At 32.6% G+C, this 17180-nt stretch overlaps 1 protein-coding gene across 2 annotated transcripts in view; it reads right to left on the minus strand.

The window, feature by feature from the left end:
• Window positions 1-17180, minus strand: part of LOC143064938 (aldo-keto reductase family 1 member A1-like) — a 247957-nt gene that overhangs the window by 224152 nt on the left and 6625 nt on the right. For both annotated transcript variants that reach the window (XM_076238165.1, XM_076238164.1), the window contains exons 6-10: window positions 13375-13484; window positions 12730-12811; window positions 11523-11606; window positions 10365-10447; window positions 8648-8719 (exon numbers count right to left, since the gene is read on the minus strand). In XM_076238165.1, coding sequence (XP_076094280.1) covers window positions 8677-8719; window positions 10365-10447; window positions 11523-11606; window positions 12730-12811; window positions 13375-13484 — 402 coding nt within the window. In that variant the 3' untranslated portion in view covers window positions 8648-8676. The remainder of the gene's footprint in view (window positions 1-8647; window positions 8720-10364; window positions 10448-11522; window positions 11607-12729; window positions 12812-13374; window positions 13485-17180) is intronic.

A 17180-nucleotide genomic window follows, 5' to 3' on the forward strand; every position in this document is an offset into this window, starting at 1 on the left:
CAACATAAATCTTGGCTTTCATGCCTTTTACAGTTCCAAGTTCATCTTTGAAAACCTCCTTATTTGCTTCCAAGATCACATTCAAATCACTCGATTGATTATCACTTCCAACGACGGAGAAAATATCCTTCCAATCCAGTTGGAGTTTGTTCAACCAGTCTCGGCCAAGTAAATTCGGACCTTTACGCTTCACTATCAGTAATGGTAATTTTGCGCGTTCCTTTTTGTAATTGACATTGACGATTGCACGTCCTATTACAGGAATCTGCTCTCCCATGTATGTTCGGAGTTTAGCACTTGTCGGTTCGATTCTGAATTTCGACTTGTATTCCTTGTAAGTATCCTCGCTCATGATAGAAACTGACGCTCCGGTATCTATTTCCATGGCTATTTCACATTCATTTACATTGATTTGCACTTTGTATGCCTCATTAGATTTATTTCCAAAATGAAAAACTGAGTAAACTTCATTTTCACTTTCACTACTTTCATCCTGCTCCATGAAATGAGCACGTGGTTTAAAACGTGATTTAAACTCTCTGTGATTTTCACTTAAATTCCCACTGGCAGATTTGTTACGGCATTTCTTTGCGATATGTCCTTTCTTTTTACAACTGTGGCATTTTGCATCCTTGAACCTGCATTCAGCGGCTAAGTGATTTCCTCCACAACGGTAACAATCTCCTTGTTTCGAATTTCCAGAGTTGTTTCTTGTATATGATTTTGAAACTTTGTTGATTTGTTTCTGAAATGTTCCATTTGTCCCACTCGCTTGGATGTCCTGTGCATTCTTCTCTGCAGTCTCCATAGCGGTAGCAATTTCCAATGCCTTTTCAAATGTTAAATTCGGCTCTGCTAACAGTCTCCTCTGTATGCGGTCACTCTTCATCCCGACGACTAACCTGTCACGTAACGTCGCGTTTAACGTGTCACCATAATTACAGTGTTCTGTCAGACTTCTTAGTGCTGCAATAAATGTCCTCACCGACTCATCGCTGTGTCTTGTTCTACTGTTAAATTTAAATCTCTGAATGATTTCTGATGGTACTGGATCTCGGTGGTCCTTCACTAGTTTTGTTAAATCGGCCAGTGATTTCGTTCCTGGTTTGGCTGGTGCTAATAAATCCCTTATTAATTTGTAGGTATTCTTCCCACATACACTTAAGAAAATATCCCTTTTCTGGTCTTCTTCGTCTATCTCATTAGCATTAAAATAATGTTCCATACGTTCTACATATTGTGTCCAATCTTCGGATTCATCAAAAGAGTCTAATTTCCCGTAAGTCGGCATTGTCACTTGTAGAAATTTACATTTATTTTAATATCCAGTTTTATCCTCGTCGCCAAAATGTGTAATATATTTGCTATGTAATAATACAATCCAGTTTCTATAACTAATTTATTAACAAGTACATCGTTTGATGGTCAGACTACAGAATGACAACATGTGTATAAGAACTTCAATTGATCTATTTAATTACATGTTTATCTAAGAATGTGCAGACATGTGAGAGTTGCTGATCTGTCAATTATAATTACTGTAACAGATGATACGGTAATAAAGTGAGGTGAACTTTATAACAGTTTACTTGTATGATGCCATCATACAAGTTATAACATGTACAAATACAATTGTTCAAGTAATTACTTGTCCAATTTTTACTGAGAAAAAGATAATAACTTGTACAAATCATTTTTCTACCGAGGCCTATTTGCTGTTCACAACAAATTTTCCTTTTAACAAATAATTTATTACTAAATGCAAAAGCATAAACTTGAAACATTTGAGTACTTTTTATATAATCTTAGCAAATCTGTTCAGTTTAATGGGCATAACTTCAAGTGTAAAGATGGAAAACGTTGTGGAAAAGAAATTTTATGATGAAATAAATAAATTGAAAAATGACAATAAAATCTTCTAATGATATAATTCAGAATTCACACGTGAAGGATACAGAGAGACTATAAGTAGATATAGGAAGATGTGGTGTGAGTGCCAATGCTACAACTCTCCATCCAAATAACAATTTATAAAAGTAAACCATTATGGGTCAATGTACGGCCTTCAAAACGGAGCATTGGCTCACACCTAACAAAAAGCTATAAAGGGCACCAAAATTACTAGTGTAAAACCATTCAAACGGGAAAACCAACGGTATAATCTATATAAAAAACGAGAAACGAGAAACCCGTATAAATTACATAAACAAACGACAACTACTGTACAACAGATTGGAATGTAAAGGAAGCAAAATTAAGTTCCAAAAAACAGCACGTAAAAATTAATTCTTGAGACGGTATGATGTTTTGAATTTAGAAGGAATTAAAAAAAAAATCATTTGCAAAGGAGACGAAATGATTTTTTAAGGTTGATAAACTTTACCCTCTGATTAGAACAGCACATTCTAAAGTTGGTCATGGAGGCATACTCAAAGCTTATAAGGACTTTAATATGATTGAACAAAAAAAAATCATATATTAGATTTTTATATATCTCGTAGCTAGTGTCCTTTTAAAGTGGCAACAAGTTGTTAAGCCCAATTTGCTCAAGGTGTCATGTTAGCTGAAGTTATTTCATTAAAAGCAGAAGGAAGCGTACGGAAGAAACAAATATAACTCAAAGATAGCGTGTTGTACAAGTTATTATCTTTTTCTCAACAAAAATTGTACAGGTAATTACTCGTACAATTATATTTGTGCAAGTAATAACTTGTATGATGGCATCGTACAGGTAATTACTATTACAAAGTTTTTGTACAGGTAATAACTTGTACAAAATAGTAACATGTACACGACATATATAAGTTTTATAATAGAAACTAGCTATTTAGTAATAAAAACATATGCATCATTTTTTTTAATTTGAAGTTTTATATGACTTTAAGCAACTTTGCAAACAAAAGTGTATCAACAGAACAAGCTGTCCGAATTTCGTTTTCATTTATTGGTGTCTCAGTGTGCGGATTGAAGTTGTATTTTTTTTTTAAAAATCACACGAAAAGTAATTATCGATCAATCGTCCCCAACTATATGCAATTTTTTACCTGGTTTACATCAAGGGTCAGCACTTGGTTCTCTAGATAATGGTAAACCGGACCTCTGCTCTTTATTATTTATGTGAACTCTTTCGTCATACTTTTTGAAGATGATACATGTATTTTCTTCAGTGCCTCAGTTGCTCGGTTCATGACGAAGATCTATTGCTCAACATGACCCGATAAAACTGGGACAAAGAAAAAGACAATAGAGTATTTCGTTTCAACTCCGCGTCAAATAAACAGAAATCACGATTTACTCTCATGACGAGACAAGATTCTAGTCGATCATACCGACAGATCATTTTCTAGTACCACACGTCACAATAACACATGCTCTATACCTAGAGTTCGATAATATAAGCCGTTACCTTCGACAGCTGAGAATATTAAACACGGTAGCTCTTAAATGGAGGAACAGAAAATAATTTGGAAATATTCTAAATATCCGACCAACATCGATGTTATATCTGATTAAATATTAACCCTTTTAATTCTTCTGTCGAGTTTGTTCTTTGTTCTTAATACCATTTTTTAAAGAGGGTAACCCAATTAGTTTTCACCAATCTTTCTAGGGGTAAGAACACAAAATGATACACCGGTTATACATACAGAGAAATATTTTGCTGGCCGAGGTAAGAATGATATGATGGTTGAGTTCACTCAAAAAAGCCCAACCCCGCGATATTCTGTATACATGACTTCCCTAAACCATGAACCCGCTGTTATCCAATGTGTGTCGTTTGTTGCTATCTTTCATACTTGTTTTTGGTTGTTGTTTTGTCCTCAATAAGCCGGAAGGCTTTGTTTTATTTTTGTGTATTGCTTTACATTGTGTCTAGAAGAGGCTCTAACATTTATATTTTCTTTACTTTATCATCAGAGTTTATGAGTTTTGAAAATTATTTTTTTTATACCTGGTGGATCGTTTTCTCATTTGCATACCAATAACCACACCTTTCTTTCCGTTTGAACACACTAAATAAATAGTATCTTGCATTTAAATCACCATCATCACATATGATATTTCAAATACAAGCAAATCTAGCCCAAACAAACATACAGACAAAATCCTATGTAACAAAGACGGCTACATGTTCTATTACACATATGATCAATACCATTTTTACATCAGAGGACCGTCAGGGCCTCGGGTGTATTGCCATCGCCTAATTTTCCGCCTAATTTGAATATATGAATAATATTCAGATTAGTTTTGGAATGATAACCGAGCTATAAAAATTATAGATCCGCGCACACTTTATAGTGCAAAATAAAATTCTTTATCGCTTCTTTTTAATTCATGTTTTCAATGGATTCTTAGACAATTTATTTTTATTATATACAAATTAATAATATGGAAATGGTTTGTCGTTAGAAATATTAGATTATTAATCAAACAATCTTTAATATCAATGACGTATCGAAAAATTGTTGTTGCGGATGAGTACCACCAATGCGCATTCATCAAGATCGAGCGAGCTTGAAGAAACACGAGAGGCGATCAATATAGGAATTTATACACAGAAAGGTAATTTATATATTTCAATTATTTGATTTTAGGTAACTTGTTTAAAACCGTTTGTAGCATATTTGTCTATCATATTATCGTAGCAAAACCAGGAATATTTAATCTGGCACAATATGAAAATAATTTCTCTGTTAAACGTTCCCTGTCGCCATTTTGAAAATACCAGCTGATTGAGTTGGAGAAACGAGAACATGCAAGGCCTTTAAAGATAAGTTTACTTCTTGTGTATTCTTTATTGTAACAACTTTTTTTTATATTAGATCTCAACAATTTTTGGAGTTAAATTTATTTTCTTCGTATTAAAGTAACAAGTAGATCACTTATAGGGTTACAAGAGCGCAATTATTTGTTTACATTTTACAGCCCCAGACTCTTGGAACACCAGTGGTACCCTATGGAAAATGCATTACGAATAATTGTGGTCTTGTAACCTTCAACAGGGGTGGATCCAGCCATTTAAAAAAGGGGGGTTCCCAACCCAGGACAAAAAGGGGGGTTCCAACTATATGTCCCTATTCAAATGCATTGATCGGCAAAAAGGGGGTGCCAACCCCGGAACCCCCCCCCCCCCCCTGGATCCGTGATTTTGTGATTTTTCATACGGGTGTGAATAATAAACCTCTCATTGACAGAAATGACAGTCGTATCCCTCAGAGAAATCCGCTCTTTGATTAAATTGTTAATTTATTATTCTATGGAAATTTAAATCTCAAGAATCTTTCTGTGAGTTTGGATGAATAATTCCATGTTTAATTTGTACCAGAAACCCAAGTCACACATAAGTTAACAGGGATTTAAAATGTCCACGATTAAAATCACATGTACATGTATATTCTAGATAATTTAAACAAACCTATATATTTGTTTAGGAGCCAGCTGAAGGACGCCTCCGGGTGCGGGAATTTCTCGCTACATTGAAGACCTGTTGGTGACCCTCTGCTGTTGTTTTTTATTTGGTCGGGTTGTTGTCTCTTTGACACATTCCCCATTTCCATTCTCAATTCTACATTGTATCTATTTTTAATTCTCAAACATAGTTGTTATTATTTTAAGCAACCTTGTTAACAGTTTAGATTTATATCAAATCGGATGAGAATCCAGGATTTAAAAGGGAGAGGGGTCTAGCAAGTCAACATTTTGGGTAAAACTATATAAAAAAGGACTACGCATTTACCATTCATGAAGCTTCTTGAAAAGGACGTGCCTTCAGCTCCCTCCTCCTCAAAAAAAATCTGCCTCGGCAAATTTAAACCCTTTTACGCTGTTTATTCATGTAGCTGTACAGTGGAGCCTATGGGACTACAATCTAAGTTGACATCTGAATCACCGAAAATAAACCTACATTTTCATGTATAATTTGATAAGTAAATTTTTAACACATTTATACATTTTTTTAAATTTGTTGTTGACAATTTTTTGTTCATTTAAAAATATAGGGACAACAGAGTTGGTGTATGTGGGTTCGATTGCCACCCTAGGCATTCCGCATTTATATTGGCTGGTGCAAAGTGGCCCCACACTGACTCTGTTGTTCATGTGTCACTTAAAAAAATCAGGCGGCCTCGTTCAGGTCTTGCCATCTTTATTTTTCTTTTCAAAAATCATACACAACAAAACCATTGAATAATTGTGAAAATTATAGTACAGATAATTAAATAACTATGGTAAAACTTTAATTGTTTTTGGCATAATTAACCTTGGCTACCATCCAAGATCCAAAAGGTTTTTATATTGATGAATTATATATATCAGATTTGGATTCTTTTGGTGACAAAACATTTTGGATGGTAGGTGGCGGCCAAATCTTTATTCCTAAAGACTTAAAGCTTTCAGGTCTGAAAATTGCCCAAAATCATCACATTTTGACAAATTTGGAACACAAAATGTACTTTTATGAAAAGAACTGATTTATTGAGCGTTAAGACATTTGATATAGACCCATTTACGAACCAAACTGTGAACTTTTTTAGAGTTTTTAGGGTAAAGTTTATATTTTAGGCCATTTTGGGCAATAAGTGTACCTTTTCCTTTGAATCAGTGGTTTCACAATAACCATAATACTAAGTATCTGTTAGAAGATAGCACTTTCACAGTACATTGTTAAACTTAAAGATAAATAAATATATACCAACAACGACCAATATTAATGATAGAATGAAATTATATATATACTGTTTTATATTGTCACATGTACATACATAAATGAAAATCAAACCCAAACTGTTGTCATTATTCATAAGAATTAAACGAAAAGGGAGGTATGATTGGTAATCAGACACCAGCTCTAGACAAAATGATGAAAAAGAAATGAAGCTTACCATACAACATTTTTACAATAAGAAAAAAAACTATACATAAATCAGTTAGAAATAGCCATGAAATGACAAATGTTAAACAATATATGCAAGAAAACTAATGATCACATCAATGTACAAACAGAAAATCAAGATATACACCAAAAAATTACAAGCCCTGGTAGTTGTGAACTTCTATATGTATGGTGCAAAATTTTCTCATTGCTAAAACAGTGGTATCCAAAGTATTAAATCCAGAACAAAGTAAAAAAAAAGACTAACAGTTGAAAAACTATCCAGATGTTGTGAAATTCAATTAACAAAAATACCATTATTAGCGAAAGGCTATCTTCATATACATTAATACATTGTAATATTAACAATGAACCATTTAATAATTAGAAAATAGAACCTACAATGTACATGTTTGTGTTGACTGCAACAAAAATCTAGAATAAAGGATAGTAATCTTGCTTTGTTAACATCCATTTAATTAGCAATTGATCCAAAAGCTAAATGTTTCAGAAAATAGAAGACCTGGATACTACATGTACATACATTGTTAATAAATGGCATTTGTAGAGCAGGATCTGCTTACCCATCCGGAGCACCTGCGATCACCCCAAGGATTGGTGGGGTTCGTGTTGCTCAGTCTTTAGTTTTCTATGTTGTTTCTAGTGTACTTTTATTTGTCTGCATGTCTTTTTCAGTTTTAGTCATGGAATTGTAAGTTTATTTTCGATTTATAAGTTTGATGTTCATCTGGTATCTTTAGCCCCAATATTACAGTTTATCTGTTTTAATATGATTGTCTTGAACCTCTTATTCATAATTCAGTGAGTGACTATATAGCTACTCGAAGAATTGTTTGCTATGTTGATTCTCTATTATAAGTTATACTCTAACGATTTTTGTATGTGTGAAACTATATGGTCACAATGCCAATCTAACAGTTCTCATTTGACCACGTAATCGTTGATAATTCACAAAGTTAAGTTTCCTAGTTCAAGTCAGTATCTCAGATATGATAGCAAATTATATTATTTGTACTATATTGTAAGGTGAACATTTCTGTCTGGCAGGTATAATATAAACACCTGTCATTTATCAATAATTCAACATAACTTGAGGTCCTCTGATGTTCAGTACTTCAGTACTTTGATTATTGTTTTAATGTGAAAAGAAACAAAAATTCAACTATACAAACGATAAAAATATGATTAAGACAGAACTATAGTAATGACATGACATAAATATACGAAATACTACAAATTATACATACTTTCTTTATTTGTCAATTGAAACTTTGGAATTACAATAAATTGTACAATAACCTGGATTTCTAAACTTTTTGACAAAAAAGGAACGTTTTGTTTCGTGAAATCCAAACATATAGACGAACGCAGTGATTAATTTCTTTAATGCATTTCTTTTGTTTTTAACATCATTTCGGTCTCCCTCAAACCTAGATACCGTAGGATTTGACATCCACAAAACTAAATTAAATTTCTGAACTTAGGGTCAATTATGAGCTAGTCTAGATATTTCTTTTCTATACTTAAGGTCAAATTAGAGATAGTTGAGACTGTAAAAATAACCTATTGGTGTCTTTATATTTCTTTCATTTTTGGTAACTATGATATTGACGTTTCCATATGATAACTCACTTTAATCACCACAGTGACATTTTTTAAAACACAAATATAAGATATTTGTTCATGATATGACAAAGCCACAATTAAATCAACACGTAATAATTCAGGAAAACTAGCTGCACCAATTCTATAATAATAAAAGAAGTCCGTATGGTTTCGTGTTAATAAGGGTCCTTGAATGGGTACTCTGGATGGTCTTTCATTCTACAAAATATGAATAAAAAGTAACCCATTAATAGATTTATAAATGCTTGCGAAACTAATGTTGCAACATTCTCAGGTGAAGCTAACCATAGATGGATTTGACTTTTAATCCGTTTTCAAGCATTCGCGCACCTTTGCTTTATTGTTGGGGAGGAGGAGTGTAGAGCGTTCCAGATAAAGGTATATTAAACATAAAAACAAAACACGCTTTGGTATTTTTCATGAATTTAGTTACAAAGACTTTTTAGTTTTATTTGTAATTCTGATCGGATATTTTTCTATGTTTTATCGTTTGTAGTTGTGATTCGATTTTTCATTTTCTATTCGTATGCAAAAGAGCAATAATAAATCACCCAGTTTATTTGTATGCTTTTTGTTTAAATCAACTATGTGCACATGTACAGGACTAAATTGTTTCACACAGATTGATTTAAAAAGAGTCCGACATAGTTAGATATTGCAGTTATTTGCACAATTACTAACACAGTTCTATATCAATATTCTTGTAATTGTTATAAAATACATCAAATAACATAATTAGAAACCTTATCTTAATTTAGATCCAATATTAAGAAATATACCTGTGTCGTTACTTTTAGTGGCGTTGATATATTTGTGTGACAGACACTTAGTTCGTAATTTTATTATGCTGTTTTATTTTTGTACTGTCCGAAATCATTTTAGTTATTCTTTGTTAATATGTGGATAACATTAATGAATTATTATATTATTTATTTGTGGTTAACATGTCGAAATGTATTATTAAATTATTTTTTTAATGTATTTCTCTCCCTTGAGTGCTCTTGCATTTATTTTTACTGTATTCCCGTCATGTAAAAAGTACTGAACCCAGAGGAAAATCAATTCGAAAAGTCCATAACCACATGGCAAAATCAAATAACAAAACGCTTCAAAAACGAATGGACAAGAACTGTCATATTCCTGACTTGGTACAGGCATTTTCAAATGTAGAAAATGGTGGATTAAACCTGGTTTTATAGCGCGAACCCTCTCATAATGTTGTTATGTTAGTGGTATATTTAACATTGCCATCAAGCGCAAGGTTTGGTTAGCAACAAAACAGTTTCAATCTACCATTTTAATTTTAAATGTCTTGTACGAAGTCGTTAATGTGACAGTTGTAATCTAATAGTTCGTTTCTGTGAATGTAATGCATTGTCGTTTGTTTTTGTTGCACTTCTATGTTTTGTTGTTTCGTTTATTTTCAACTTTAAGTTGATGTGTTCCCTCGGTTTTAGTTTGTAACCCGGATTTGTTTTCTCTCATTTGATTTGTGACTTTTGAACAGCTGTATATTTCTGTTGCCTTTATTTAGGACTCATCAAATATAAGTGTTGATTTCATTTACAGTCATGATATACACGAGTATTTACAAGATGTGGTTACATTGATATTATCTGAATGAGTTATTCCTATGCTAATTTTTAACTTGATGAAAATATGCATTAATTTTGAAGAAGGGTTGGGAATACGATATTTATCATTTCCTTTTGATAAAAAAATATGAGGGCAATTATTTGATTTTATTGCCAAAATTGCCAAGACAAGTCTCTGAAATTTCTAGATTAATACATCGACCCCTTGGCAAGTCAACAGCATTAAAAAGTTTAATACACCAACTTACCCATTAAAAGAAAATATCCGCTTGTTACTGTCTAATTTTGATAATTTTTCCATCTCCTGTTTTGTTAAGGAGAAATTCTTAATCTACAAAAATGAACAGGCATTTATTACATGTTATGCAACAAACCATCTGACAGTTATGTACAGCAGTATATCACTACGGAAAACCATAAAGAAGTAAATACGAATCTAAATAAGTTTGAGTAAATGTATATATATGCGTTCCATTGGCCTGTTTTCTTGTCACGCCCAAAATAGTTGTTATCCATCTGAGAGTACCTCAACACTATCATTTTATAACAATTGAAATATTGCAAATATTATTGAAAAAGACAGCAGAGTACTATGGACGCAAAAAGTATAGTCATGATCACTAGTAATTTGTATATAAAGAACATTAATCGCCAATTGTAGAATGTCATCAGCCCCTGCATACGATGTAAATATATCCCCGTTGATACGATATTCAAGGACTTGGATTTCCTATTATGATTTCCTTGATGGAGGGTTGCTGATCACAAGGAAGCTATTAAACTAAGCGTTCCAAATGGTGAAGTTCAAATCATCCTTCGTAAATTCTACGAACGCCAGTTATTGAATTGAATCTCCGTTTCACATATGCTAGCAGATATGTTTCAATTGTGGTAGCTGCAATCCAGTCCCCTTTTCCTCGAATGTGACCTACCGAATTAGACTTATTACAGGGTTTGTACTTATAGAGCAACACGATGGGTGCCAAATGTTTAGAAGGCTTGCGGAGCACCTGCGAACACCCCCCGTTTTTGATGAGGTTAGTCTTGCTCAGTCTTTAGTTTATCTGTTGTTTTGGAGTACTGTTGTTTGTCTGCTTGTCTTTTTCTTTTTTTAGCCACGGCGTTATCAGTTTATTTTCGACTTATGAGCTTTGAATTTCCTTTTGGTATCTTTTGCCTCTACTTTGTTATGTGTTTTGGAGATGACAGCCCACGTCGGTGTTTATGTACTGTAACACAATCAAATATTTCCAGTCGTTCAATTGATGCACTGAAATATGTGGCTTGTAATCCAAGTAACAAAAAAAAAAACATAAGGAAAAAAAGACGATAAAAATTTTTTCTAACATTTTTAAAATCAAATTTGATAATTACTTTATTAGTATATAACAATTTTAATATCTTACCTCTAAATTCAACCGCATTCGATCTGTATTTTCTGTCTTTGGAATAAGTATAAGTCCTCTCTGCAGCAGATGGCGCAAACATATCTAGATATAAAATATAATTGATAACACATATATTCTTTGCACATACTTGACAAATATTATAAAAAAAATAATGTGTCCAGTGACATTTATCATATGTCTCTGATATATCGTATATATAATGCATCGGCTAATAGTTTTTTTTTTAATAAATCATAATACCAAGTAGAGTGTTTTCCATACAAGGTATAATTAAGACTGGAAAATTCGATGACTTGTATGACTGCTCAAGTTGAAAGATCATATATAAGCGATTCTGTGAAGGAAAACCAATTCGTCATTTTCTTTGAAACATTGACGGTATACGCTATCAACTTTAAAGATTTCACTTTGGATATTAAACGCCAATTTTGCTGAATATTTGAAAAATCTCTAAGTCCTCACTGACAGTCATATAATGTTCATATGATGAAATCATAATCTTTCAGTCAGTTCAATTGAAGTCTGGAGCTGGCATGTCAGTTAACTGCTAGTAGTCTGTTGTTATTTATGTATTATTGTCATTTTGTTTATTTTCTTTGGTTACATCTTCTGACAACAGACTCGGACTTCTCTTGGACTGAATTTTAATGTGCGTATTGTTATGCGTTTACTTTTCTACATTGGCTAGAGGTATAGGGGAAGGGTTGAGATCTCACAAACATGTTTAACCCTGCCGCATTTTTGAGCCTGTCCCAAGTCAGGAGCCTCTGGCCTTTGTTAGTCTTGTATTATTTTAATTTTAGTTTCTTGTGTACAATTTGGAAATTAGTATGGCGTTCATTATCACTGAACTAGTATATATTTGTTTAGGGGCCAGCTGAAGGACGCCCCCGGGTGCGGGAATTTCTCGCTACATTGAAGACCTGTTGGTGACCTTCTGCTGTTGTGGTTTTTTTTTGGTTTTTTTTTTCTTTGGTCGGGTTGTTGTCTCTTTGGCACATTCCCCATTTCCATTCTCAATTTTATATAATTTTTATTTCATTCAATTGATTTATATAGAGTAATTGCCATTTTGATTATGTTCTTTTCTTATGTATTCACAATAATCAATATTTAATCGTAATCTGAAAAAATTTTGGGTCGATATAATCAAACTTATAATGAATAGTTTTCCTTTATAAAAAAAAAAACATATAGATATTACCTGGGCTGGGGTACGTTGGTGGCACTTTGCAATCTTTAAAATGACTGGTTCTTCAAACAAATCCCAATATCTTCCATTGTTTCTGAGGAGATAAAGAGTACTCATTTTAAGCGGCAAGAAGAGATACACACCCTAATGTGGTTTCATATAACTATGAGATGAGGGAATCGCCATTATTAACCATTTACAAATTTTTGTTTTGCTTTACAAAAAACGTGTTCGTTTTTCACGATAACTCCATAGTTATTTACGAAGGAAAGTTTGTATTTTTGCTAAGATTATTTTAGTGAATTCATGTTTAAAACACGAAATTCAAGAAAACTGGTTAAATAAGATATCAAAGACAGCTTCATCTTTCACGAGAAGTTTTTTTTATGTATTCAACAGAACATCCAGATTGAATGTTAAAACCACTTAAATTTCCACTTGATATCTTCCGATTTCTTTTCAGTCTGCTTAGATAATATGTGCATGCACCGACTATTCATAATTGGCGTACATACTATTATATCTAATTATTGTATTTCCATGTCAATGCATGTTGCTCCTCATAAATCCACGAATCTCTGACTTTCCAACTATTAATTCTAAAGGGAGTTTACAGTTTGAAGAAGCTTTTAGTACTTTTTTTTTTATATCTCTTACCTGATTTGCAATCCTGGCGAGCCTAATGGTGCGTAAGCTGTCACAGAAATATTACGACGCTTGCAAACATCAACTAGTTTATTTTGTTGTAGGTATGCATGGCATTCAATCTAGAAAAATAACATTGAAGAAAAAAATTTAAACACTTCTCTTTTAAGCTTGCAAAAAGTCACTACACCTGAAAAAAGGGATGATTAAAGAAAAAAAAACCAAATGAAATAGAAAAAATTTATAGTGGATAACGCTATTACAAAAGATTCAGATATTATAATCAACGACATTGTTCCAGTCGGTTTCACTTCTACCGGAATGTAAACGTGATAATATTTCTTTCTCTAAAGAGTTTGACAAGTAATCCGATAAAAATGTAAAACACAAGAGTTTTGAAATGGCGTTAGTTTAGTTGAGACATTTAATATTTAATTTGCAAGATAGCAGCATTAGAGACATCCTGTCGCAATACAAATATAATCAAAACACTTAATAACGACGAACAAAAAATTAATATACAACTACAAAGGAGAAAAAGAACAATTCAATAAGATAGATGTAGACTGGTGTGGTATAAGTGAGTGTGTATTCAAGTGTTATAGTTATGTGTGTTGAATCTTTGTGCTCTTCTGGGGCCGTGTCAACGAAGCAGTCCTAGGACTAGGACATGTCTTAGGATGGTCTTAGGACACGTCTTAGTCCTATGTCAGGTTAACGAAAGTCTCCTAAAATAAGATATGTCCTAAATTTGGTCCTAAAGTTAGGATATATAAATATGTGTCTTAGGATAGTCCTAAAAGTTACGATGTCCTAAAGCGAGATAAAAACAACAAATATGGCATAAACTCATTGCAGAAAATACTTATACAATATTAAACTATTATAATATGATATAAAATAAACTAATTAAACAAAATATTTTTTCAATATTTGTTAAAGATTCAATTGCGTTACATTAATTTCAATTTGTAGACAAATTTGATCTTTAAAATACCTTCAGATATCAACAAAAAGCGTTTTCGGTATTCAGCTGGAGTTTTTGGAATTATAAACATATTTCAAGAACTTTGTGTGGGTGTGCTAGAACTAACTTGATGCACAAATCTAAATACATTGAGATATTCCGGAGTCATTTTGTGGAGAGCCTCACTATAAACTAAAATTGCTTTTCTATATACAAATTTAAATGAAATGGACATCAATAGTAACTCTCCAAAAAGTGTGTTTGACGATGTCATATTGTTATGCCCATATATAGAATAAGTGTGCTGTCCTTTTTGCTTAAAAAAACTATCAATATGAGTGACATTTTTTGCACCTTACCAAACAGTGCAATGTTAATTCTAAATGTGGAAAAAGTAATTAATCCTTATTCAATACATGTAATGAAATCGAGAGGACCCAAAGACAAAACAAATTTTCATACTTACATTAGTTTGCAGCACGAATATTGCATTTAACAAAGTTGTGTGACTATTCAGTGTTGTTCTCGTATGAAATTCATTTAATAGTATTTGATCATGTATAATAACGTTTCTACTTGTATTCCGTTAAAACTCAGTTTAATTAGCGTAATTTTTTTTCCATAAAAGAGTCATCCTCCCTCCTTTTACACATAAAGTAAAATACAATAAAATGTATGTCATTGATTCTCAACAAATTTTTTTCAATTAAATAAATGTGTTAGGATGGTCCTAAAACCATCGTAGTTAGGACTGTTCTAAGATAGCTTTGTTTTACATCCTAAGACATGTCTCAGACACGTCCTAAGACCATCCTAAATAAAGTTTTAAGACATATCTTAGGACATATCCTAGAATACTTTCATAGACACGGCCCCTGGTCAGTAAATGTACGAAATAAACGAAATAACGATATTTTGAGAAAATGTAAGATCTCCGTCTCAAGCTTGTAGAAGCTCGAATTAGCATATTGTTTCTAATTTTGATAACAATTCATCTTATCATTCATTGAGGAAAGCGCATTCGAAAAAACAGTGAACACAATCTTCAACGGCACCGGGATTAGCATGCTTATGTTTAAAATAGACAAGATGCAATCTGCATTTAGCTTTTATTCATTGTGTGTCGGCTTCAACGATATCGTGAACTTGTAAAATAATAAAATTGAGAATGGAAACATGCATTTGCCAAATGAAATCATACTTATGTGACAGCGATATTTTCCTTTTTATTTTATTTTGTAACAATTCAAACTTTATCAAAAAGCAAGCGACTATTGTTCTCAAAATTGTTAGCCTACACGTTAAGAAGTTAATCCATTTTAATCTTAGCATTGTCTATTTCTTGTTATCGTATATATGTTTTTAATTGTATTATTCGTTTATAGCATTACGTGACAAATTTCATTATTACATGTAGTTATGATTAAGTAAGATTATGTAATACATTTTATATCGTTTCTATGCGAATGGTCAGTTGGATACCAGCGGTCAAGCTGTACGGACGCTGTGCATTTACAGTGACATTCATTGTGTTTAGTATAGAACATTTATTGGAATTACCATTTGTTTTGTCTTTTCGGAATATTTACCGTTAAACTTTTATTGTAATTAATGTATTGCACTATTGAAGAAGTTGTATATAAACCATCGTAAAGCTAAACTTAGTTTTGTTTCATCAGTATCCCAGTGACTTCCCCCCCCCCCGAATTCTAAATATAACAGGAACGACGAAAACCCCTGGTATAAATTGTTGGAGGTACCAGGGACAGTTTGCTTAGTTTCAAACTTATTAGACAAACTGTACACAAGATCATACCTACGCTCTACCTGTGTTCAATGGATTTCAAATTGAATCAAAGATTTAATAGTTGGTGTCCACCTGATTTTAGAAAGAAGTGCAATACGAACAATCAGCCATTTTTCTTAGAAAATGGTTATAATCCAGAACGTTCAGAACGTTCGGATTTTCTTCGTGTCACCAACTCAAATATCGTTAAAAGTTTAAACAGTGAGATGTTTCCGCTGTGGACAAACAGGACATGTTTACAAACAATGTGCAGATATCAGAATAAAATCAAAGAAAAAGCAAGAGAGAGATTTCGAAAGACTTTCCTCATTTATACCATATCCAGAAATCAACGCCACTTTGCTTATTTGAATATTATACTAAAGAAATCGGATATGGGTCACGGAAATTACATTAAAATGATAGGGAATTTTGAAAAAATGTCTGTTTTAATTTTAATTTAAGTGATAGACAGGTTGCCGGGGCAGAAAATGAATATACACAACAATATACACCATTTAAACGAAACATAATGACTGTTGTTGCAAAAATACAGGTTCCTGAGCTTTATTAAAAATCGAAGCGAGAGGCTTTTAATATTGCAGTGTAAAATACAGGTTAAAATGGCTGAAACGTCAAATTTGCAGACTTCGTGTTGAAAATTGGCTACTAAGGTCATTACGAAAACAGGTTGCCGGGGTGAAATTTGAAACTTAAATTTCCAAAGAATAAGCAAGTCCAAACCTTGTATGTGTAGTCGTTGAACTCTAGGTTCCCACGTGAAGTTAAAATGTCACTATTTGAAGAAGAAAAAACTCACGAAAGCACGAAAAATTCACTAAATTCGCGTTCATTGTTTTAATTTTGACCGCCTGACAACTTTACGGAAATATCAAAGTGATTGTAAATAAGGACTCTGTGACGGGCAACTTATAATATCCGTGTTTTAAAGATTTTAATGATTTTAATGATATCAAGCCAGTCCAGTTCAAACTACTATCACGTGGTACAATTCTCATTTACATATTATGAATATTAATTAGCAAAACCACTACTAATTTCTGG

This window comes from Mytilus galloprovincialis, chromosome 2 (genome assembly GCF_965363235.1).
Source record: "Mytilus galloprovincialis chromosome 2, xbMytGall1.hap1.1, whole genome shotgun sequence".
Lineage (NCBI taxonomy): Eukaryota > Metazoa > Mollusca > Bivalvia > Mytilida > Mytilidae > Mytilus > Mytilus galloprovincialis.